At 42.0% G+C, this 23929-nt stretch overlaps 1 protein-coding gene across 7 annotated transcripts in view; it reads left to right on the top strand.

The window, feature by feature from the left end:
• The window catches only part of NYAP2 (neuronal tyrosine-phosphorylated phosphoinositide-3-kinase adaptor 2), a 147743-nt gene that overhangs the window by 73396 nt on the left and 50418 nt on the right, over nucleotides 1–23929 (top strand). For all 7 annotated transcript variants that reach the window (XR_003925425.1, XM_030028444.1, XM_030028443.1 and 4 more), the window contains one exon: nucleotides 16381–17478. Coding sequence is in view for 6 of the 7 variants with exons in the window: in XM_030028444.1 (XP_029884304.1) it covers nucleotides 16381–17478 (1098 nt within the window). In the remaining variant the exon portion in view is untranslated. The remainder of the gene's footprint in view (nucleotides 1–16380; nucleotides 17479–23929) is intronic.

Here is a 23929-nt window from a genome sequence, read left to right as displayed (position 1 = left end):
AGCCACAGCATTTTAACCCATGAAAAGCTGCAGCTAGTGTTCACATTAGCTATATAGGTATAATGCAAGCCGGTATTCAGGTATGCGTAAAGCAGCATCTGTTTTCCTCCACATACCTTAATCTGATTCTCGATCTCACTGCTGCATTACCCATTATTTTTTGTACACTGTTACGTATCTCTTGCAGACTCTGAGGCTTGAGGGGGCTTAACTTGAAACTGTGCACATTGGGAGAAGGCAGCTGGCAATGATGGAGGAAAAGTTGAAGCCAGCATCCTAAGACGCATGCCTTGTTGTCAGCAGAGTGAGGTGGAGTTGGCTCTTAACTACCGCACGTGACTCCAGAGAACTGCCCTGTGGGTCCAGGTGGCACTGGGATGGATACGGTGCCTTCAGCAGCACTAGAGCAATGCAGTCCCTACTAGAAACCCAGCACTTTCCCTTTGTTCAGGCCTGCATCTCAACAGCCTCCTCGCTGCTGCAGTGGTTAGAAGGCTGGAGGGCAGCACTGGCCTGCCTTTGCTGTGGGACTGTGCCCAGCAGTGCCTCTGCTCACGCAAAGGCAGCTGTGTTTGGCCCCTTCAGTTGCCAAAGCAGCTTGTTCCCACTGACCTGCACTCTAGTGGGAAGGAAGTGGCAGATTTCAGTCTAATCTCTAACGTTTAATAGCTTAGAGATTTTCAAAGGCTTTGCTTTTGGGGGTGGTGGTGGTAGTGGTAGTTTTTCAGTGTTTGGGGGTCTGGTTTTCTTTGGTTTTGCTGAGATTTCAGTTTGCCCCTCCCTGCAGCAAGTCAGTTTTCAGATTGCAGCTCTCAGAGCTGGGTTACTTTCCTGTGCATACCATCTCCTCCAGCCCTTCATCTTTTCAGGTCTGTTTTCTCATCCCTCAAATAAGGGAGGGCAAGAAGAAAGGAAGGAATGAAAGCAGCAGTTCTTATAGCTGTTATAATAGCTTTCTGCGCAGAACAATGAACACAATGTGATTTTTGGAGGGATTTATAAACAAGTTTTGAAGCCACAGAGGGAGTATGTTCTTGCCCTCAAGGCACATATGCATACTCATTAACGTTAATGGGAGTTGCAAGCATTGAACAGAAAATAGACCATGCAGTGGTAAAAGACATGAAGATCTAGTTACCCACTTGGGAATTGCATTGTGCCGAACACTTGGCAGTTGGTACTTTAGCTATGTTGTGCTAGTCTATCCTGTGTACTTAGTCTCTTTTTTTTTCCTTTTCAATTTAACAAAGTTGCTTTATATATTCTTCATCTCTCTTTTCACATTAGGATGTTGCTCATTTGCTGAAAGACACTGCACCTGCAGAAAAAAGCACAAAAATTAAATGTGCAGCTCTCTTACAGTCCAGATATCTCTCTGCTCTCAAGGGTGATGGAAGCTGTGATGTTCTTGATAATGGAAATGCCTTAATAATTGGAGTTCAAGGAGTGTCCTCCTGATTTACCAGTTTGACTGCAAATGCAGCCAGTCCAGGAGGCTGCCTGCCCTAAGCTGAGGCTAGTAAGCCCTGCTAAACACTTGTGATTCCTGCTGAGCATGTGGGCTTTTCTGCACTGTGTGCTCCAGGGCTCAGGAGAGTTTATAAGGCTGGTTGCAACCCCAGGCCCAAACTGTGCTTGTGAATTCATACCATTCTGCCCTGCAATTAGCAAACCATCTAGGACCTCAAAGCAGTGTTGGGTATAATGCAGAGATGCCAAGTAGGAAGCTTTCTCCAGGCTGCTGCCACCCTGAGGTCTGCTGACTGTATAGGGTCACTGTAGACCCTGGACACACCAACAAAGCAAGGAAATGTGAGCCACTTGTTCATGCAGTCAGCTGGGATCTAGGAGAGAGTATTAGCACAGGTTTCACATCATATGAAAGTCACTAAGCTGCTTTTACAGCCAACCCAGCCCTGGAAGTACTTCAGCTATGCTCTTGAGGTATCTGAATCAATAATCTTTACTAGAAAGACCACAATGAAGAGAGAGTGTCTGAAGAAAGCTATCATGTGGGTGCTCTTGTCCACTGCATGGTTAATTTGCAACCTCGATAGACAGCCCCCTATGTAACTGGAAGGTTATGGTGTCATAAATCCATTCATTATCATCAGGTTACTGTATGTCGAGCCTGGAATACTGCTAGAAAAAACTGTGAGTCATCATATTTGTGACTGTATTTCATTTTTTATTTTGTTTATACCTCAGGGAACCATAATACTGGGCCTTCTCAGCATTTTCACCTGTGAGCTGAAATACTATGAAACACTAGATTCTTGCATTATTTTGCATCACTGAATGGCTCTGAAATCAGGGCCAGGAGAGCAGGGGAGGAGAAATCCAGGTAATTCTCTTGCCTCATTTTGACAGCTCTTCAGAATTTGTTAAGTAAAATGAAATGCCCGTGAAACTACAAAAATAACAATTTTGAAATACTCATACTACACTTCTGTTTTCCATACTGTCTTTGGCATTGTCTATTAAAGATGTTGCGGACAAATGAGTAAGGGCTTGAGGGATCAGACTGAAATCCTAAAGTCCCTGTTTACTCCCAGAGCTGGTCTGTGCTAATAGAGATGTCTGGTAAAACTCATTTGTAATTTAAGGGAAAAACGCAAAACAGCTGCACTTTTTATTCCACAGCAAATACATTGGATTTCCACCTCTTCGTCTTACTTTATTTTTAACTGGTGCCCTAGTTCTGTTCTCACTTAAGCAACCAAATAAGACAGATCCTTATGGAGTGAAGCATGACTGAGCTCTCAAAGCATTTCCTGCCAAGAGGTTGATACTGGGGGGGCCAAGCACCCTACACTCATGTTGGCTTTGCTGGGAACACACAGTGCTTAGCAGAATTGCGTCCCAAGAGATTTAAGTCTGGCTCCAGGTGAGATCCTGTCATGGCTATCCTCTGTTTCATTGGTAATTTCTTTCTAATGACTGAATGTAGTAGTCTTGGTTGGTGCACTGATTTGCTGCTTTCATCTCTTCCACTTGGGTTAATGCTGGATGACATCAAGCAACATATGCCTGACATGCTACAACTGTGTTTGGCACTTCATGCTTTTCATTTTGTATGTGTGCAAACAGTGCTGTGTTGGGATAACGTGCACAGCAGTGACAGCTCAACAGAGCACAGATTCCTTATTGCAATGCCATCAACTTGCCTGGAGGTCACAGTGTACCAGCCTGGGCTTTTCATAGATGCATGAGGGGAAAAAACAAGCACACACAAATTTTTGTGCTAATTTTAGTGGCCATAACTTTGAACTGATGTCATGTCAAACAAGAAGCATATCTCCCAAAGTCCACTGTGATTTGCGGCTGGCTGCTGGTTCAGGGTGGGGGGAGGCTTAGATGTGGGAGGTAAAAAGCTGGAGCATGGTGCACTTGACATCATCAAGGGGCATAGCTTAATATCCATTTCCAATGCAGTAGTATAATATTTGCCATGGCTTCCATAATTTCTCTGAGGTAATCATGAATAATACTCTGCCTTCAAATTCACAACTAGCTTGCATGTAACGATTGAATAATTCTAGCTTCTCTTATGCTTAGTAGTAAAGCAAAACCAGTGCTACAAGTACAGGAGACTCTGAGCATAAATATACCTGGAAAAACTAAACTCTGTGTTGGGAGCAGTATAACCTCTGGATTGTTGGCCCTAACAGTGCTTTGTGGGATGAAGAAGATTCCTGGCATTTTCCCCTCCATGCATGACTGCAAAGGGAGCTGACTCCTATTTCTTCCTGGTAGAATACCAAAGGATGGCTTGTCTATAAACCTTGCCTTAGGATCAGTGTGATGATGCCACAAGTCTCCTTAATTGGGTTAGTTTTAATGGGGTTAGGTTTTTGCTTATGACAATGGAAGTCTCTCAATACTTGGATTTTGGTGATTAAGATGGTAAGTAACCTTTTGATTAAAAGAAAAAAAAACAAAACAAACACACAACCAAAAAAAGCAAACATACAAATATGCACCATGCACAAACTTGAAGCTATACCACTAGCATGTATTCAAAAACCTGGTGATATAGAAGCGCAAGGTATTCTGTGGTTCTGAATTATTTGTCATTTTCTGTTAAAAATGAGATAATTTTTACAGCTGTTGTTGATAAATATCTGCAGTGACTAATTGCCGTAAGATCCCACTCCTGCAAGTACATGCTTGCATGTGAATAAGTGCTATGCCAAATGGAGACTTCTGTAAATAATACTAACCATCTCCCAGTGGTGTAAGTGGAGGAACCGGGCTCTTCACAGCTCTGCCACTGGCTCGGATGACCTTGAGCATTTCCCTTGGCTCTCAGTGTCCCAGATTCCTCCTTTGTAAAATAGAGATAGTGACAATGGCTTTGGTTTTTGAGGTAGTTTGCAATCAACTTATGATCAGAGTATTTCTGCTCGCAGTCAAAACTTGGGCTAATGGGACGCATGTGAGTGCTTTTGTGAACAGCACTGTAGAAAGAGGCTTTTGAGCGGAGAAAGGAATACGTGAAAAAGACTGTCCTTGCTTAATGTGAAATTTCACGCATCTGGCAGGGTTTCATTTGTGAAGTCAGGGCATTCGCTGCGGAAACATGGACTTCAGCCAGCTGCTCAGCATAGGAACTGCTCAAGTTCCCTTCCCAACCTCCTGTTGGTATCACTGATGCTGCATTGTGTGAATAAGGATGGCAAAATCTGGGCTGCAATTATGGTCCAGCTCTGTGAAATGCTGAATGCCATCAGTTTACAGCACAGACGGTCCCAGGAGACGGTAGGTAACAACTTCCCCCAGAGCTTAGGTTGTTCTGTGCTGTCCTGTACCACAGGCTGTGCCTCAGTGGTATGGATTAATTCCTGCAAAGAGCTTTGCTTCTGAGCAACAGCAAAACAAAGCAGGCTGTGAATACTGGGTTATAGCAATAGCTTCTGGTTTCCTGTGGTGGTGCAACTGCTCGAAGTGTGGGTGCATCCCTATGTCCTAGTGACAGTGGGAGTAGATGCTAGTTCAGTTTTCATGGGGAGGTTCAACAGCTGCAAGATAGGATAAAAAGGAACGTTTCTTGCAATGAGAAGTTGCTTGGCAATGGAAAGGATAAGATATGTTATCTGAGAAAGCTGACTAGGATAACAGTTTCGGCAGTCACTGGCTTTTCAGTGGCAAAACCAGCATTGGCTTGTCCCTACACCCGTGCTGTTGCATTCTGCACTTAGTTGAACCATTAGGCCTGGCTTAGGGGCTGTGCTGTAAGGTTGGATAGGTCCAAATTCTAAGTAAATGGGAAGGGAAAAATGGAAGGGAAGGAGAAAAAGGGGAAGAGAAGGGGAGGAGAGTGCTGTGTGTGTGCTTACTGCAAACACAGTGTGGGAGAGACAAGGGGAAATAACATGGTTCATTCATGTAAAGAGCTTTTGGGAGCAAATGGTGATCTTGGCTCTCTCTCTCCAGTCATACTCTGGTAGTTAATACCTGCTTCTTCCCTTAGATACTGGCTAAGATATTTTAGCCTGTGATACTGTTCTTGCTTTAATTGCCTTTCATTTACCTCAGCTTTCCAAACATATTTATTAGAGAGCTTCACTTTTCCTCATTTTTCCATCTTCTGTCTTCTGCTTCTTGGTCTTTTTTCTCTTTTTTTGCAGGGTACTAGTTGTTAATCAAGTCTCTTTCTTGTTCCCACTAGTTCTGCCTGTGAGTTGAACTGAACAGGTTCTGCAGTCGCGGGTGAGGTAGGAACAGCTTTTGGCAGCAATTCCTCCGTTCCTTTTTGTGCTCCATCTTTGTCTTTTCATCCTCCTTCTCACTTCTCAGGTGGCACAATGAGGTTAAGCCTGGCATTTGAAACAGGAGGGGGCTCTCCCAAAGCTTGTCTGGAACTGCGTACAATGCTGTCAAAATGGTACTGTACGCTGCAGCCATACCGAGTGAATTTATGGTGATTAGGCCCAGCTGCATGACCCTTATAGATCAACGCTATTATAGGCTCTACTAGTTTCACTAGACCACTCTGCAAATAAATGCAAGATGAAATGATAGATGCCAGGCACACAGAGAAGCTCTGAGTGGGAGGCAGCTGATAGCGTGTGGCTTGTCTGTAATTTTGTCAACACTTTATTTAGAGTTGAGGAAGAGAGAGGACTCGCTCCTATGGAGATGGAAGTAAAATGAATAGCTGTGAGGCTCTTTTCCTAAAGCCAGTTACACTTGAGTATTTCAGTAACGCTCAGCCTCTGACCACGGAGCTGCTACATGTCGAGGCGCTGCTGCCTGCCCGCGAGCTGCTCTGACAGTGCTCTGTCCACTTCAGCTATCATCATATTCACCCAAAAGATGCTCAGTGAAAACCTGCAGGAACCGCTTCTGCAGGGTCACCTTGTGTCCTTTTGGTAGAGGCAAGAGTGCCCCTTTAGATGAACTCTTGTTCATTGGGGCTCATTTGCTTTCTCCATGTTCCTGCTGCGGTGACTCATTTGACCCCTGTGATCAGCCCTGCGCTTTGTTTTGAAATGCGAGCTCCATGGCAGAAGGGCCTGCCGGATGTGTCATTCAGCAGCAGCAAGAGGCTTTTTATACAATGGCCCTGAAGGAAAAGAATTATACAAAGCCCACAAAATTTCTGGGGGAGAGGAGGTTAATGAAATCTGCTGGTTCCTTGTCGCTGGTGGGAGACGCAGAGGAGGCACAGCAGCTTTTTTGGGGCTGCCATGCCTGTGGAACAGTTGGATACAATACGTTTCATGTTGGAGTCCTGGTGTGGTTTAACCCCAGCCAGCAACTAAGCACCACACAGCCACTCACTCGCTCCTCTCCCTGGTGGGATGGGGAGAGAATCAGAAGAGTAAAAGTGAGAATGCTCGTGGGCTGAGATAAAGACGGTTTAATAGGTAAAACATAAACCGTGCACACAAGCAAGGCAAAACAAGGAATTCATTCACCACTTCCCATCAGCAGGCAGGTGTTCAGCCATCTCCAGGAAAGCAGGTCTCCACCACACGTAACTGTTACTTTGGAAGACAAAACGCCATAACCCTGATGTCCCCCCTTCCTTCTTCTTCCCCCAGCTTTATATGCTGAGCATGACGTCATATGGTCTGGAATATCCCTTTGGTCAGTTGGGTTCAGCTGTCCCGGCTGTGTCCCCTCCCGACTTCTTGTGCCCCCCAGCCTGCTCGCTGGTGGGGTGGGGTGAGAAGCAGAAAAGGCCTCGGCTCTGTGTGAGCACTGCTCAGCAATAACGAAAACACCCCTGTGTTATCAACACTGTTTTCAGCACAAATCCAAAGCATAGCCCCATACTAGCTACTGTGAAGAAAAGTAACTCTATCCCAGCCAAAACCAGCACAAGTCCCCAAGAGGTCAGTATTATGCACAGTATCACCTCTGTAGGTCTGCCAGCTTGTTTTAATGGGCTGCAATTATTTTAGAAGCTCAGCAAACAGATTGCTACTTATGTAAGCAAATAATGGATTTGACCTACTTACTGTATCTGTAAGTAGAAGATAGGCGTTACTGTGGATCTAAAAACTGAAGACTCTCATATCTCCAGAAAAATTATTCAAGTCTTTGCATACAGTCACTGCTAGTGTTCTGGACAGGATGTTTGTGAACCAAAGCAACAATTAGATCAAGTGAGCAAATACAGACTATTTTTCTAGATAAATGAAGTAGGCAAGTTAAACTTACTGTTTCATTAAGCATTTGCACTTTCTCTAGCTTGATTTCCTTCTGTCCTGGTTTCAGCTGGGATAGAGTTAATAGCTGCTGGCTGGGGTTGACCACACCACCCCCTTACCCATTTTTCCTGTAAATCATTTCAGAGTCCACTATTTGGGTGTGGGTACTGGATTTAGAAATCACCCAGAGCCAGGAACTCTTGCAGAGATCAGTTTCGTTCAGTGTCTCTTATGAGTACTGGGTCAGAAAGCCTCTGTACCATACTTTATTCAAGAAGGTCATGAAAGTCCAGCAAATGATTGCCCACATCATCTCCCTCAGCTACGATAGCTAGTAATCAATAGCAGCGTTGTTCCTGTGAAGCCAGGAATTGCATTCAGACTGGGCTATGCCTTTGTTTACATGAGCATTGCTAAATGATACCACAGAGGCCTTCAGTGTCCTTTGGGCAGCAGGCAACATACGAATTAGCAGCTCAGCCCTCAAAGTCTTACTGGTATCATAGTGGTGACCACTACATACCAAGCTCATATGACGTAGGCATATGAGGCACATGTCGATGGGACTTAGCTCTTCACACATACCTAGAAGCATTCCTTTCTGAGCAGAAGAGAGATCTTTTTCTGCAGGTCAACAGAAATGCTGCTGCACTTGCAGTCATCACGTGGCACAGCCTGTAGAAACTCAGTCAGACAAAATGCAGAGGCTCACCATCTTCTGCGTGGTATTCGGGGAATGCAAGATGGGTGGCTACAGAGAGGGAGAGGCGGCAGCTAGCGCAGGATGACAGCTATATGAGAACTGGGCTCTAATAGCTGCACTGCAACAAAGATTTTGGGTGGGGGGTGGCGGGGGCTGATGTCGCCCATTGTTCACAGTGTGAAATGCAGTCAGTTTGTGGGTAGCTGTAATAATGGAGCAATAACAGTTAATTTACAGTAAAACAGCGAAAGCTGTTCAGGTTTCATCTCCAAGATAACAGTCAAGATACCATAAATGTTGCTTTAAAACTGAAAGGCTTTACTCGTGTTGCTATTTTCTGTACTCTGTTGTGACCATGTTTAACTTTTCAGTGCTCCGACTCTGTATAGGTTCCCACACTAGAGCACTAGAGCCACCAACAAGCAAGCACATACACTTTGTAAATTAATTTCTCTGCAAGCGTGTTTCAGTAGTTCTATTTGCACACTCTTCATGTAATTCATCTAATGATGCTTGCGATGGATAAATTCCCATGACAGTTGCCTTTCTATATCTAGAATTCCTTCAGATTATAGACGGTTACAAAATTTATTATTGCTACTGTTGCACTGGCTGCAAAATCTGTTTCGCATATGCAGACTGCAGGCTACCTGGAACGGAACAAACCAGTGCTTCGTTGGTTGCATGTGTGGGCAGTGTGAATGTCCTTTATTCAGATTCCCACTTCCCCAGTACTCCTCCCACCTCTCCTTTCTCAGAGCCTGCTTCCACTGGAACTGCTGTAATTTACACCCATGTGATGCCATAGATCCTGGCCCCTTGTGTCTGGGCATATTAGTTCAAGGATGTTTTTCTAAATGGATACTCAGAAATCATTGCAACCTAAAAGAAGTTACTGTGAGATTTTTTTTGTTTGCCTCCATTTGCACTCAGTTCATCAGTTTTCCTGTAAAAGGAGGATGATTCAAATTGACTTTTCTTTTCTTACTTATCCAAAATCGTGCTTTTTCTGCCTTTCTAGGGCTGTGCCAATTGACAATAACTTTTAGCTTCAGTGAATAGCACAGAAAGGCTTGATTGCAAATAATTTGTAATTACTTCTCAAACACTCTCTTTTCTTTTTTTCTTTGCCTATTCAGTGTTATCTGGAAAAATCAGGGACATCAATTACTCGTTCTTTAAAAGAACTGGGATGTGAAGTTCAATATATATGAAAGCACAAGGCTGGGCATTCAGAAGGAAACTTAGTCACTTTGTAATTTTCTAAAAGCTTTCGGAGACCTTTTCACTGTGGGAACAGGTAATAAGCAGAGCTCAGTGTGTCAGGCGGATGCACAGAGAAGTGGAGGGCTATGGAGGAGAAAACCTGGAAGTCAGTCTGCTCTGGAGTGTGGCAGTTTGGGGAGGGACTCTCTCCAGCACGCTCACACTCTGGAGTTTGTCGAAATGTCCTGGCATCTCTGGGTCTGCCCTCGTCTTGATAATGCAGAGCAAAGGACCTACAGCCCCTGCCGTGCTGGGAGGAGGCTCTGGTGGCAGGGCAGTTAGTGCAGTAGGCTGGCTTTTGTGAATCCCAGGCAGGTATGGCTACCTTGGCACATACAGCCTGTAAGTGGCCATGGTGTTGGGGCTGAGAATTCGGTTTTGTGGCCCAGATACACAGCCCTAAGCTGAATCTGGCAGCAGCACGTCTTCAGCCATGGTGCCTATCAGTTGCAGTAGTCGTATTGTTGGATTAACGCAGAACTGAATTTAACTGCAGGGCCCAATTCTGCTCTCTGTTATACTGGTGTTTAATTCTGGAATATCACTACTGAAGCCACTAGGTTTCCACCACTTTCAATTAGAACAGGAATCAATCATTTTAAAAGCTGAAAAAAGTTGTAGCCAAAATAAAGGGACCTGAATATTTTTGAAGTCTCCCTAATCATAGCCTTAAGACATCTGAGTAACACATCAGTATTATTTTATGACACTGTCTTTTAGTCCTTTCATTTTCAGTATAGTTTTGTCCTCTTTAAATGCCCAAATAATTTCCAGTAAGAGCTAATAGATTCAGGAGGAGGAAGAAATATGTACTGCATGAAGTCATTGTACTGAAACCACCTATTGCTTGAAAAGCTGTTTGAATGAATCAGATGGTTCTTTTATTCCTTCCATGTTCTTTTCCTCTTTGCTTTTTCCTACTAGCATCTTTTAGAAATCGTAACCTACGCAGAAAGGACTTGTGTCCATGAGGACAATGCTATTTTGAAAGCCAGGGTTTTTTTGTGACAGAGATACGTTCTCTGATGTTACTTCAACCTAGTGATGATGTTTCTATAGTCATTTGCTAAGATGCATCTTTGTGGGTATATTTTATGGCTGTTCACAGTGTAGGAACATTTGTCTTAAAAAATTCCTTCGACAAGAAAAGATGCATGTTCAACACTGCATGTCTCCAACAGATAGATTTAAATTTTTTTTTGTTTTCTACTGTTGCTTTCCAATGATGGGAACCACTGTGCAAGGATTGATATAAACAAATGAATTAAAATAAAAACCTTGTATAAAATACCTTAGAGCCTAAACTGGTAAAAGATAGATGCTGAAAAGTGGCATTAAGGGGTAAAATGGCAGATGAGGCCCTGTGGCCTGTGACAAAAAGATGAATTAAACTCAGGTCTCCTGAGTGCTGATCTTTTGCACAGTTCAGAGGACTGTGCCTTTTTAAATTCATTTTCACTAAGAATATTCAAACTTCATCTACAGAGATAATGATATCCAACCCAATATAAGCACTGGTGCACTAATGCACTTAAGATCGTGTGCAACTTTGAACAAGCAGTTCATTTCATTAAAGCCAGTGGGGTTACTCATAGTCTTGAACTTACACACACATATATATATATAGGTTCTGTGCTACCCTAGAGCTGTTTTTTCTCTGTTGAATTATGTGATGTAAATCAGAATCTGTGCATCTTTGATTCAGTATCCAGCATGTCCAGGGTTTAATTAAAGAAATTCTATTTCCTTTCACTCCTGGAGGCTCTTTTTGATAGAGGTACCCCTCAAAATACAGCAAGATTAATTGCTTCTGCATTTAAAGTGCATTTTTAAGAATTTTAAAAATTCTTAAATTCAAATCATTCCTTCATTTAGAAAGAAATTGAATGTTATAGCCTCTTGTAGAAGTTGAAAGGGAGGAATTTTCCTGTTAAATGTATTTTTATTCTGTTTGTTACAGTGAACAGCACAATAAATTGGCTTGGTCTCTGAAATGCAGAAGCTGGTAAACACCAAAAGGACAATAGAAAACGACAAAATTCGTTTTAGTTCTTAGATGTTTTTACTCATTCCTTATACAGTGAGCAAATAATAAAAAACAATCTGATAACACATTTTCATATTTCAGTCTCTCCTTAAAGAGTAGAAAAATACTTCAGAGGGATAAGATGACCAGAAGCATTCTGTATTTCCAAAATTAATTATGAAAGGCAGATTATCTGGGCATGTCTGAAAGCTATGCATAACCTTTGCACTACAAATATCTCATTTCAAAAATGTCATATTCTGCTTTTTCAGTAGGGCTTCCATAAGGCTATTTTAAGTACTGTGCTTCTTGCTTTTAGATGAGAACTTAAGTTATTACAGCCTGCATGTTTGTTTCACTTGCAGTTAGAGCTAGATAATTGCTTGGTAGTGGGATGCTATTAAACACAGAGAGTTCCTGCCCAAGCAGCAACTCCATGAAGTTCAGTTTTGTTTGCAAGGATCATCGTGCCTCCAGTTTATCAACTGTGGTAGTTTGGGCAGTTCTGATGCAAAAAAAGGACCTGCTAGCACAGCACCCCGAGCTCCCGCAGCTGGGGCAGAGGACCACGTAGCAGTTGCTGAGCTATCTGATTGCCTCTGGTCTGCTTGAACTCCTTGCAGACCTGGCAGTCTATTGCGTTTGTGTGTGTCTGTGATAGAAGCACTCACAAGAGCTTTGTGGTGCACTTTGGCGTGGCTGTTTAAGGGAACTTGTACCTGGCAGGGAGAGAAATAGTCCTCACTTTCATTTCTTTCATTTAGCTTTGGATCTGGCCCCACATGCTCTGACGTAAAGGTGGCAGAGTCTCAAGGCAAGTTGCTGGCAACAGTTGCACCAAGGACATAGTAATCCATGTTGAAAAGCACTTAATTACTCCATGTTTAGAGCAGACAACACGGCAGTATGTGTACCACCAATATGTCAGCATGGTTTACTTTTCATAGGAGTTTATGTTCCCAGCAGGCACTGAATGCTTTTTCCGCCTGATAAATGTCAAGTACTTAAAGCAATCTTGCCCGTTCCTCTCTGGAGATTGCCAAATAATCTCCTTTCATTGGCTATGGGATCTTGCCAGGACTTCTGCATTCATGCACATTTATCCCTGCCAAATGTTGGTAACACAGGAACTGTACAAATACTCTCTGCTTCTTTCATTAGCTTTGCACAGCTCTGGTTGCGGGATTCCTGGGTTTTTTTCTCTGTTATTCTGGGCTGGAGCAGCAGTTCATGATCCATATTCCATTATCGGGTGTGCCATAGAGTTCAGCCCTTGCTATGGAGCTGTGTTTCAGAGTAGAAACATTTGTTAAATAAACATAAGCATCTTGAACCATAGCCTTCTTAAAGCTAATTCAGTTTGCCTCCTGGATGCCCCACTGCAGCTGAGGGGAGTTCCCAGTAGGTGTTGAGCAGTTCCTCTCTTCCCAGGTACAATAAAAAGATTCCTTTGCTATTTACCCTATCCATTTACCTGTGTATTTTCTCTAGGAAGTCTTATAGCACCAAATGTTCCTGTTCTGTGTAGTATATAGGAGGTACCTCTATATCTTTATAAGGCTTATAAAATATTTAAAGCATTTAGTTTTAGATTTTAGTTTGAAAAGTCCAGTTTGTCAAGGAGGGAAAAAGATCTCAGTAACATACCACCTCCTGGAAATAGATACTTTAATAAACTAAACTGTGGTGTAGGAAAAAATGCTATTAATAGAAAATGGAACGTAAATCCTTCAGCTTGTCATGTTTTACCCTGTGTATCATACAGCAAGACTGGGTCATTTGACCTTTTTGTTGATAATGTCACCAAGATATTTTAAGCTAATGCTACATATCATGCAAAGGCAGATGAGAATGCTGTGTGTGTCACTGCGGTACTTAATTTCAAGCCATGCAGAAATACTTTACAAGACTAGATGGCAGAATGTCAATCATTTTTTCCATGACATTTCTCATTTCCTTGTCTGCACTGTAATAACTTGTGAATGTTGTATATGCAAACCCTAATACCTAAGGACAGGTTTAGACCACGTGGCAGAACCTCATCAGTTGGATAAAAACTCTGAAAATGGAAGGAGGAAAGAGGCAAAATAGGCTATTTCTAGCAATTTATTTGAAAACACAGTATTCTTAACCACTTTTAGCTATTTTTAGGTAAAAATATCAGTTAACACTAGCCTTGAATGACCTGCAGCACAAGAGCATCTTTTGATTACTTTGTCCATCATTAACATTTCTCCAGATAAACAGATGGTAGAGTGGGGATATGGCTGTGAGACAGAGCATGTTCTCAGTGTGATACCCATGGCACAGGAGATGTAGAAGACAGCACAGGGAACAGGGGTCTGAAGAAGGCAAGAGGAGTGGGAAACGTTTGTATCTCGGGTATCCATTAAGGATGGTATCATGATGCACAGGGAACTGAAGACTGTGAGAAGCCTCTGTATACAAAATACACAATTCACAAATGCAGCAAAGTCTGTAATCCTTTAGCCAGTCTAAAGTAGAGTTCAGGTCCTGGGCAACATGTTCAGAAATTATCAGGCAGTTTGTGCCAGTCTCATTGACTGTCTCTTCATTTTAATGATACCAGTCTGAAGAAGATTGCTTTTGCCAGGTTTGCTGTACATCAGATTAACAAAGGTGTGGAAAGAGGATTGAGATCAAGTTTATGTCAGTAGAATGTATATACAAATAACAGACTAAACAGAAAGGAAATAGTGATTTAGCTGGAAGCATGGCAAGAAAAATCTGCTAGTATTGTCAAATACATCAGGAGTAATAATTTCTGCAAAGCCCAAATGATTCTGGTAGCCTACATCTCATTCCCTAAAGTCTATCCTAATACATTCACGAAAATTAATTTGGGTTAATTAAAAAGGCAAATTTAAAGTGCATTAGGATATATCCACATAGTGAAAAACTATCAAGCTACCAAATACTCTTATCTGTGGTAGCTTTTGCATGTCCCTAGCCTGCTGCAAAGCGGAACACATTAATTGGAACCATCATGAAAGCATAATATAATTTTTTGAGGTTTTTTTGTTTTGTTTTGTTTTGTTTTAAATTCTGGCAAGATTTCTTTTCCTTTTTGCTTTGTTGTACCTTAGTTATACATTAAGCTTAAACAAATGCTGTTGACAAAGAGTGGCCTCGTTACTTCATATATGCGCACATGCATACGTTCACAGCTCCTTATTCCTAAACAAAACTGGAATCTTGTTTAACATCTGCCTTTATTGGTATGCCTTGTAAGAATTGAAGAGAACTTATTTAGCAGACCAAAGCAGAAATGTGACAAAGTGATAACACTATGTTTGAATCCACCTCTGATACTGACCAAATCATGTTAGTAAGATGCTGTAATGCAGGTGTCTTCCAGCCCTGAGCTGGTGTCCTCACAGACTGTCAAAATACTGTCTTTCAGCTGGCAAAGCGGTGCCTCGCTGCTGGCTTTAGTAATACATTTGAGGCTGTTTCTAAAAGACGGTTTTTAACTCCATGAGTACTGCCTGCTTGGTTTAACATTAGAAATTTGCTGGCTGTTTTCTGATGGGTCAGCAAAAGGTGTCTGGAAATTTCTGAGCACTGAGTTTACAGTGGCAGATCTTTAGCGGTGAATTGCAAGGAGCAGCAAAGTTTGGTAAGACAGGAAAGCTGCCATTCTAAACTGGCCTGTAGTTCAGGTTTTCTTCTAAATTGGGAAACTCACCAATGAGGTGTCAAGGCTTTCAATGCAAGAACTATTTACCCTATAGGAATATAAATTAGGTTTAGCATATGTGGTAAATTTTGTTTCTGAATAAGTTTGCTGAGTCTGCTTAGGATAAAACCTGGCTTCATGCAAACATATAATGAGGCGTTTTATTAACTCCAACATTTAATGAGATGTTTTATTAACTATTTATGCACAGTGAACAAAATGCAATTTCCATGAGTTTCTTTATTGTTTAATTCATAAAGAATAATATCTAAGAAACCCTTGGCCTCTCATTTCAAACAAATTTTATCATAATGTTTTGATTTATAATTTCAAAGACAAAATAGTCTATTGTTGGGGAAGGATCTGAATCTGTGAGATACTTTGTTCCCCCTTGACTTCACTGAAGTCATGTTAATTCATAGGAGAGAGTCCAGATAAACAATTAGGATTATCCCAACAGCAAATTTTACAGTATTTGTATGTGAGTGTTTTCTTTCTCAATCAATGCTGAGAGAATTGTTGTGCTTTATGCAAGAAGTTACTATAAATAAAAAGGTAACTCTGCACACAGTGGTGAATCAAGACATCACTGTCATTCCAGTATGAATGTCCAGGATCTTAACTGTTCTCTTGCAGCCATAAGGAGTTCATTTGGATACTTAGTTTTATGTCTTTGGCAACTCTTTGGGTCTTTAAAATCCCACAGTGATATTTGAAAAGCATAATATTTAAAAATGGAAAGTCCCCTGTCCAAAGAGTTTGGGAGAGAACAGATGTCTTGGAGGAAGGGAAGTGCTCACCAGCTACTTAATACTGGAGTGTCAGAGCATTCTGGGGGAAGATTAGGAGTGTTTTGAATAGGGTGTTATTTTTATAGTGTTCTACTGATGTAATACCAGAGAAAACCAGAAATGGGCTGGTCCCAGGAAATCCATTCCAGAATTATGACACTGTAACAGAGATCCTATGGTTGACACAGTGTGTTACATACTTCTGATGAATTTATATTTTGTTCTGTTTTCAGTGTCAGCCAAACCAAGACCTCACAGTGATGAATACACAAAGAAGATTCCACCTCCTAAGCCGAAACGAAATCCAAACACTCAGCTAAGCACATCTTTTGATGAAACGTATATCAAAAAGCATGGCCCTATGAAGACAACACTCACTAGGGATGCCTCTTTATCGCAGGTCAGCAGTCCCGCCCCAGACACAGAGGAAGAAGAGCCTGTTTATATTGAGATGGTTGGGAATATTCTCAGAGACTTCAAAAAAGACGAGGATGACCAAAGCGAAGCAGTCTATGAGGAGATGAAATACCCTATATTTGATGATGTAGGCCAAGAATCAAAATGTCAATGTGAATATGACCATCACACTTGTTCTTCTCAGTGTGCTACTCCCACAGTGCCTGACCTAGATTTCACCAAGTCTTCAGTGCCATCTACTCCCAAGGGCTTGCTTTGTGATATACCCCCACCATTTCCAAATCTGCTCTCTCACAGACCTCCACTGCTGGTGTTCCCACCAGCACCAGTGCAGTGTTCCCCAAATTCTGACGAGTCTCCTCTAACTCCACTAGAGGTCACAAAGCTTCCTGTTTTAGAAAATGTGTCTTACATCAAACAACAAGCTGGAGCTTCTCCATCTTCACTGCCACCTCACACATCAGGCCATCAAAAACTGGAGAAAGACCAGACAGTATCTCACGGAACTAGCACCCCTGGGCACACTTCCTCACCTCCTCATCCATCTACCCTATACAGAACACAGTCTCCACATGGTTACCCTAAAAGTCACTCTGCCTCACCTTCTCCTGTCAGTATGGGTAGGTCTCTTACCCCCTTAAGCCTCAAAAGACCTCCACCTTATGACTCTGTACATTCAGGAAGTCTCTCAAGAAGCTCTCCATCAGTGCCTCATTCTACAGCCAGAAACACGTTGCAAGAAGGAGGAAAGATGGTAAATGCCTCAGTCAGTACCTACGGGTCATCATCTCAGAGTGGTTCCCGTTCTCGGACACCCACCAGTCCTCTGGAGGAACTAACCAGCCTCTTTACCTCAGGACGAAGTCTCCTGAGGAAGTCCTCCAGTGGCAGAAGATCTAAGGAACCTGCAGAAAGTAAGTTCTTGATGTAATTTTTCCTCATTCTTCCTTGTATAATTATATCTTTCACTATATTTTACTAAATCAAATACTTGCAAAAATCAAATATCTCAGAAGTCTGAATTCCATATATAAGTTTATTGTAACGGGAAGAAAAGTGATTGTTGTTAAAATTGCTTTAGTCTTCATATTGTATTTTAAAGATTTTAAAGTATGCATACTGCACTACAGAAGTACAATTCATGGCTTGGTCTTGCAGAAGGAGTCAGCTTTTAACTTTTCCACAGTTCCCAACATGTGTGTTGTGATCTTCCCACTATGTCACATCCTTCCATTCTTGGTGGATGCTAAGACACAGTAATTGTCCAAGCAGCTTGTAGCAAGATAACCAAACAGTAGTTCTTTTTGGCAAAGATCCATTGATCACCCTTAACTTTGCCGGTGATCACGGTGTGTATGATGGCAACAAGAGGTACCAGCTTAAACCATTCCTCTCCTTCCCACTGCCTCTTTCCATACTGTGCTACAGAGTATCTCTTTCAGCTGTGCTAGTGTGACCGGTTGGGAGGCCATACTGTGGATCGATCTGAAAAGCAACATGACCTATAACGCATTACCCCCACACAGAGAAAAGCATGGGAGGAAGTTGTGCGGGAAAACCTTAAGCCAATATTGACTTTTCATATGCTGTATCATAAGATCGTTGTCCCACGTGCATTCAGGTTTACACAATGTACACCTATTTCTGAGCTAGTGAAATATGGAAACCCCTAATGAAATCAGCAGGAGCCACAGGTGCGAGTGAAAGCAGAACCTGGCACCAGTATTTCTGTTTCAAAAATGTTCCGTTCAGTGGTACCGAAGACAACGTCTTGTAGTGGACGGTAGCCACAACACCTTTTATCAGAGTGCAAAGCAGGCTCAGTAAGCTTTCTCCTACAACTTCAGTAAAATCAGTGTATGACTGAATTCTTGACACCTCCCGAATGGAAGAGCTCTCTTTGGAGAACAGCTGATATTCTGTTTGTGTAAGTGCTATGTTATACCTGTTTGGCAGCTGTAACATGTTAAATACGATGTGGTAAGCTACGCTGGTTTATACCTGATAAAGGAAGGTGTTCTGGTTTCTAGGCTACCGTATCACTACAGAATAGAAATGAATTCTGCACTGCCTTTCTGGTTGTGTTTGTGCTGCTCTGTTACATTACTCATCGCAGTGTGTCACATCACTTTGGGGCACGCTCAGGGGGCTCACAAGAACACCCCCTTTGGGTTTTCATGCGCAGAGGTTGCCTGCCTTGCACCTCTGCAGCTGAGTGAGTACATGCAAACATGTAAGTATGGAGAAGCTTGGCGGCAATGGTTTAGGTTGGCATACAAAGCATTCCTCCTGATTCATGGACTCCACTGCCCCAGCCTCAGCAGTTTTATTCTTATTTATCTCTTTGCAAAGCAGGAATAATGATTCTGAAATCAGAAGGTGGAGGTGAGAATGGAGTTAGCAGGATACTGAGAATACAAGTTGGTGCAGCAGTTTGCTTAATTTGGCTTTAATATTTTTGTGGCCTGCAATCATAAATACTGTTTTGTGAAAGTCTTAGCTCCATAATTCAGTAGGGTTTTGCTAAGTGATTACAGTAATAAAAATACAATAATGCCGTATTTGTGTGCCGGATGGAAGCAAATTTGTACCTAAAAAGCAAGATGATTCTTGTAATTGGGAACAATTATGAGGGATATGATGTGGCGTTTATAAATAATTGCGGTGAAGCGGTAGGGAGATTTTGGCAAAGTGCAGACAATATTGAACATTATTAAGCATACTTCTTATTCATAAGTGAGCAGAAATCCCCTGCAAACCCCATGCTGCACCAGCTCTACCTGGTGAGCTTCATAAATTGGATGTTTTTATGCTCACCGATGTAGGCAGAAGTACCAGGTTTGGAACCTATAGAAATTCCTGCAGCAAATGTGGCCAAGTCCTGGGAAATTTCAGCAAATCTGTGCTGCTGCCTCATACCTACCTGCAGAAAGCTATTCTCTATATTCCACTTGACTGAAATTGAATGCAGACCTTTGAAAGGACTTTTCACTGATAAATTTAAATCTTGCCCTGCAGATCTGTACCAAGAATAGGTTACTTCTCGGCCTCTCAAGGAGCATTCTGCTTGCTCCTTAGGTAGTAGAAATGTGCTCCTTATTGGTCACAAATGGTAAGACAAGAGAGATACGAAGTAGAAACTGTGTTCATTTACTTTAAGGACAAAACATTCATGTTATAAATAGACATCAGTGGTGAAAAGACTCTGGAGTGCAGCTGTGTTGAGTAAATGAACAGACTGCCCATCTAATCCGATTGTAATTTGTCTGGTATTTACAGTATGACTTAATCCTGTGGGATTACTGCACTGGGCAAGAACCAGGTTTGTGCTCAGATATTACAGAGGAACACATACAGGTCTAGCATTTTGTGTCTTGCAGTTCCAAATTAAAATGATCCACCATAAAGAATCTAAATTGTGGGATTTGAACGTAGAATCTGACCAGACTGTCACATTTACATGCCGTCATTATACATAGTGATAGATAGTGTAGACTGGACTAATATGATCTGTTAAAGAAATCTTGCTCCTGCAAATCACACTGGAAGCCTAAGGCACTCATACAGTTCTAGATTTATTTTTTTTTTTTTAAACCTATGGGAGAACAAATGCATGGCATAGGACTAACTGGGACTGCCATGGTTTTATAGTTGTCCCTTCAGTGTAATTTGCTGTCAGCATACGGAAAGATTTCCAGAATCTAGAGGATAATAAACACACACAAAAAAGAAGTTATAGTACTCTTACGAAATCATGCTAGCAAACTAAGAATATTTGCTTCTAAAATATAAAATTATTCTGAGTGCATCTCAAGCAACTTTCCCATTGAATCCTCCAAGACTCAGCCCTCTGTGACTTGTCTGAAGCTCTCACTGCCATATGCTAGTCAAAAAAAAAAAGCACAATACTAGATTTTATATTCAGCTGAGTGTATTTGGAAAATATTGCAGCAGTTACAGAGAAAATTTTCTCTCATCTTTATTGTTATTACTGCAACTGACTTTGTGGAAATTTGGCATCTGAGTCCAAACTCAGAATGTATTTGCTGGCTTTTAATTTGTGGCATTTTTGAGTGGGTTTCTTTTTGAGAAGGACTGCACAAACCTTATTTCCAGTAAACACCTTTAATATACAAGCAAAGCTGCCCTTGTAGCCTTTCTGTTTTGTTTTCTTTACTCTTCTGCCATTTTTCCTTTTTTATCCCCTCCATTTTATTCCTGTAGAGTTCACTGGAATTGCATTAGTAGGATAAATCAGTGATACTAAGGAGACTGTAACCTCAGGGCCACGTTTCTGAGGATGTGAGCTTCTGTTGAAGCCCCAGACATGTTGCTGAATGCACTCAGCATCCACCGGCTGCAGCTGTGATGTGCGTATCTGGATTTTATAAGCAGCTCTCTTATTGTGCTGTGTTCTTCTAAAAATCCTCTTGTGTGCTGTTAGCATCTTAAATACGCATTACAGCACAATTATGAAGGTGGGGAGAAAAGAACAAAGAAAAATAAATTGTAAAGCCAAATCAGAAATTAAAAAATTGGTGGAAGATAATCACAATGAAAGGCAGAAAGATGGAGAGAACCCCTATGGAAAACTGAAGAAAGATGTAGAGCATGAAAAATGTGAAAGAGTGGAAAAGATAGGTATTATCAATTGTCATTGACTGTTCTTTAACCCTTCCTGCTTTTGTGTGGGATAACAGCTTAGTGTGGCCTAACAGTTGGCAGACCCCTGTGAAGTATAACATCAGTCCTTAGAGGTTAGGGGGAAACTATTTAAAGGGTACCAACACTGCCTGGTGTCCTTGGGCTGCTGCAGTGTGTCCTTTTCTAATACAGTTGGAAGGTGTTTAAGTATGACCGCTCAATCCAGCTGTGTTGAATGACACATTCCCTTTGCTTTTAGCACATGCATTGAATGTCTGTGTTGCCTGTGTCCTTCAGTAAAGAGAGAATTATAGAGGGAGAGAGGAAGGGAATGGTCTTCAGATTTTCTGGAGCTATATTTGCTGCCTCTGTCTTTCTGCACCATAGAAACATACTATACTCTGTGAAAATATAGAACTGAAGTCATGTGCCTATAGGCATACCCACATCCTAAAAAGCAAACCAGAGAAGCTGCTAGTGTGCATCTGAACTGCACTCACTTCAAGGCATTTTTTCTGGGTGAAATTGTCCTGTAAACCCTTGCCAGGACCAGCCCTTTCTGTTTGTGTATTGGTTGTTTCCATTTGTTAAGGCTTCAGTTTCCTTATAATTTCCTGGGAACTTCGTGCCTGTTTTGAGAAAGTATTGCAAATATTCATCCTAATGAACTGCACAAAATAACAGTTACCTCTGCTGTATGCCCAGACTCTGTGCATGAGGTGTGAGATCAGGACACGCGATGCTCAGCAGCTTATTGCTCTTTTCCGTAGCTGCTCTGCAGGGCTTTGTAGCTGCTTTGGCTTTTGCCTACAGAGAGTTTCACTCTTCAGCTTCTAGTCATATATGGGGAGGAAATTTGTGAACGTGCTACTTTGAAAATTCAGTTAAAGTGATTGAAAATTGGGGTAATTATTAACATTTCCTGTTCCTGGCTGGTGCCCACCGCATTAGGAATCTAAGTCATTTTATTATAAGCTATCAAATAGGGGAGGGGATGGGTGCAGAAGAGCAGAAGTGGCTCAACTTGTTAAAAAGGAGCTCATGCTGATTTCAGACAGCTGAGACCCTCCCACGAAGAAATTTTACCTTTTTTTTTTTTTTTTTTTTTTTTTTTTTTTTTTTTTAATGTTGGTGCCTTCCAGGGAGCTAGAAAGCAGCTTTGGGTCCCCTGTTAAGTAGAACAGTACATTGGAAAAGAGAGTTTGGGAAATGAGTCAAGTGAAAATTCACCCCACATGGGTCTTGTTGTTTAACCCCACCGCTGCATCGAACGCAGGATGAGAGCTATAGACAGGGTAGGATTTCAGCTTATGTATTTCTAATGGAGTTAGGATCAAAAATGCTTGCCTAAAGAGGGTGGACTTGGTATACCATTGAACTGTGCATACCTTCTCATTTGGATACCTCCTCAGCCTCTGGTATTCTGAAGAAGAGCTTACCTGCAGGACTAGGCTGGCCATGTAAAGTATTATAACTGCTCCACTACATACCATTGCTCAACAACTGCATAGCTGAGAATCAGTATCAGAGACTGAAATTTGGAAGCCTACTTCATTTCTAACGTCTAGGTTAATATATTTTTGGTAGTTTTCTGTAAAGGGATGTCAGCCTAATTCTCCAGCCCTTTTCTGCATTGTAGCAATTGATTGCATGCAGTATGAATGCTATGTTCAGTCTAATGAGATAGATAACTACAGCTGTACGGAAATAATACTGCATAACTGAAGTTACTCCCAAACCTTTGAGCCAGAGGTGTATTGGCTTCTCCGTCACAGGTGAAGCAGCTGTTTCACTAGAAGTTAGCTTTTCTAGTCTGATGACCCATGATATGTATGAAATTAGATGAGGTGATCACAGCAGTCATGTCTCGTTTGACAGTCCTGAAAGTAGATCTGAAAGAACAGACTTAGAGGAGGGAGTGGGGGAAGTGCCAGAGGAAAAAGAATAGAGGGTGAAAGAACACCAGCTTTGGAGAGAATGACACTCATTCTCCCCTGGAAGGATGTGGTCTTACCACAGTTAACTGCATTTAGTTAAAGCCTGAAGAGGGCTCTGTTCTTGCCCATCAATTACTATCTATCGAGATATAAGCAAGCTAAGGACTTGCAGCACCAGAAGTACTTTCTCCAAGTGCTCGCTTGTGAGTGCACATTCAGGGCAAGAGCTGTGGACACCCACACGCACAAAGGTCATGAGCTGTCTGGTCTGCTGGTGTCAGTTAGGTCTCTCAAACTCTGCCCTTCACTAAGGGATGTGTCTGTTGGGGTGAGTGTGCGATGTTGTGAGACAGAACTGAAAATGACTGAAGTGTAATCATGGGGATGACCAGATGTGGTCAGCATCCTTCAGGAACCAAGCTTTGGGGAAAAAACAAGATTCATTTTGCAGTTGAGTGGTCCTGAGTGCTGCTTCAGCCATACCTGTTGTCCCTCACCAGTAGTCCTTAGATCCCCTAGCAAAAAGAGGTGGGCACTGGACTAAATATTTTGATCGAGACCAGCTAGCCTGGCCAGCTGGAGGCTCTTACTTGTTGAAGCTGACATGTGTTCCCCAATTAACAATCACAGGAAATAATTGGAAAGACAAATCATAATGAGACAGTAAGGTCATTCAGCTAAGCACGTGAAAGGCAGGAAACCAACGTTTCACTTAGGTTTACTCTTAAGTGGGAAGGAGGGAGCTGAGAAGCAAAGGTACAAAGAAGAAATGTGTGAAAGGATG

The sequence above is a fragment of the Aquila chrysaetos genome, chromosome 10 (assembly GCF_900496995.4).
Source record: "Aquila chrysaetos chrysaetos chromosome 10, bAquChr1.4, whole genome shotgun sequence".
In the NCBI taxonomy this organism is placed as follows: domain Eukaryota; kingdom Metazoa; phylum Chordata; class Aves; order Accipitriformes; family Accipitridae; genus Aquila; species Aquila chrysaetos.
The sequence above is the reverse complement of the archived record's forward strand: the minus strand, read 5'-3'. Positions and strand labels throughout refer to the sequence as shown.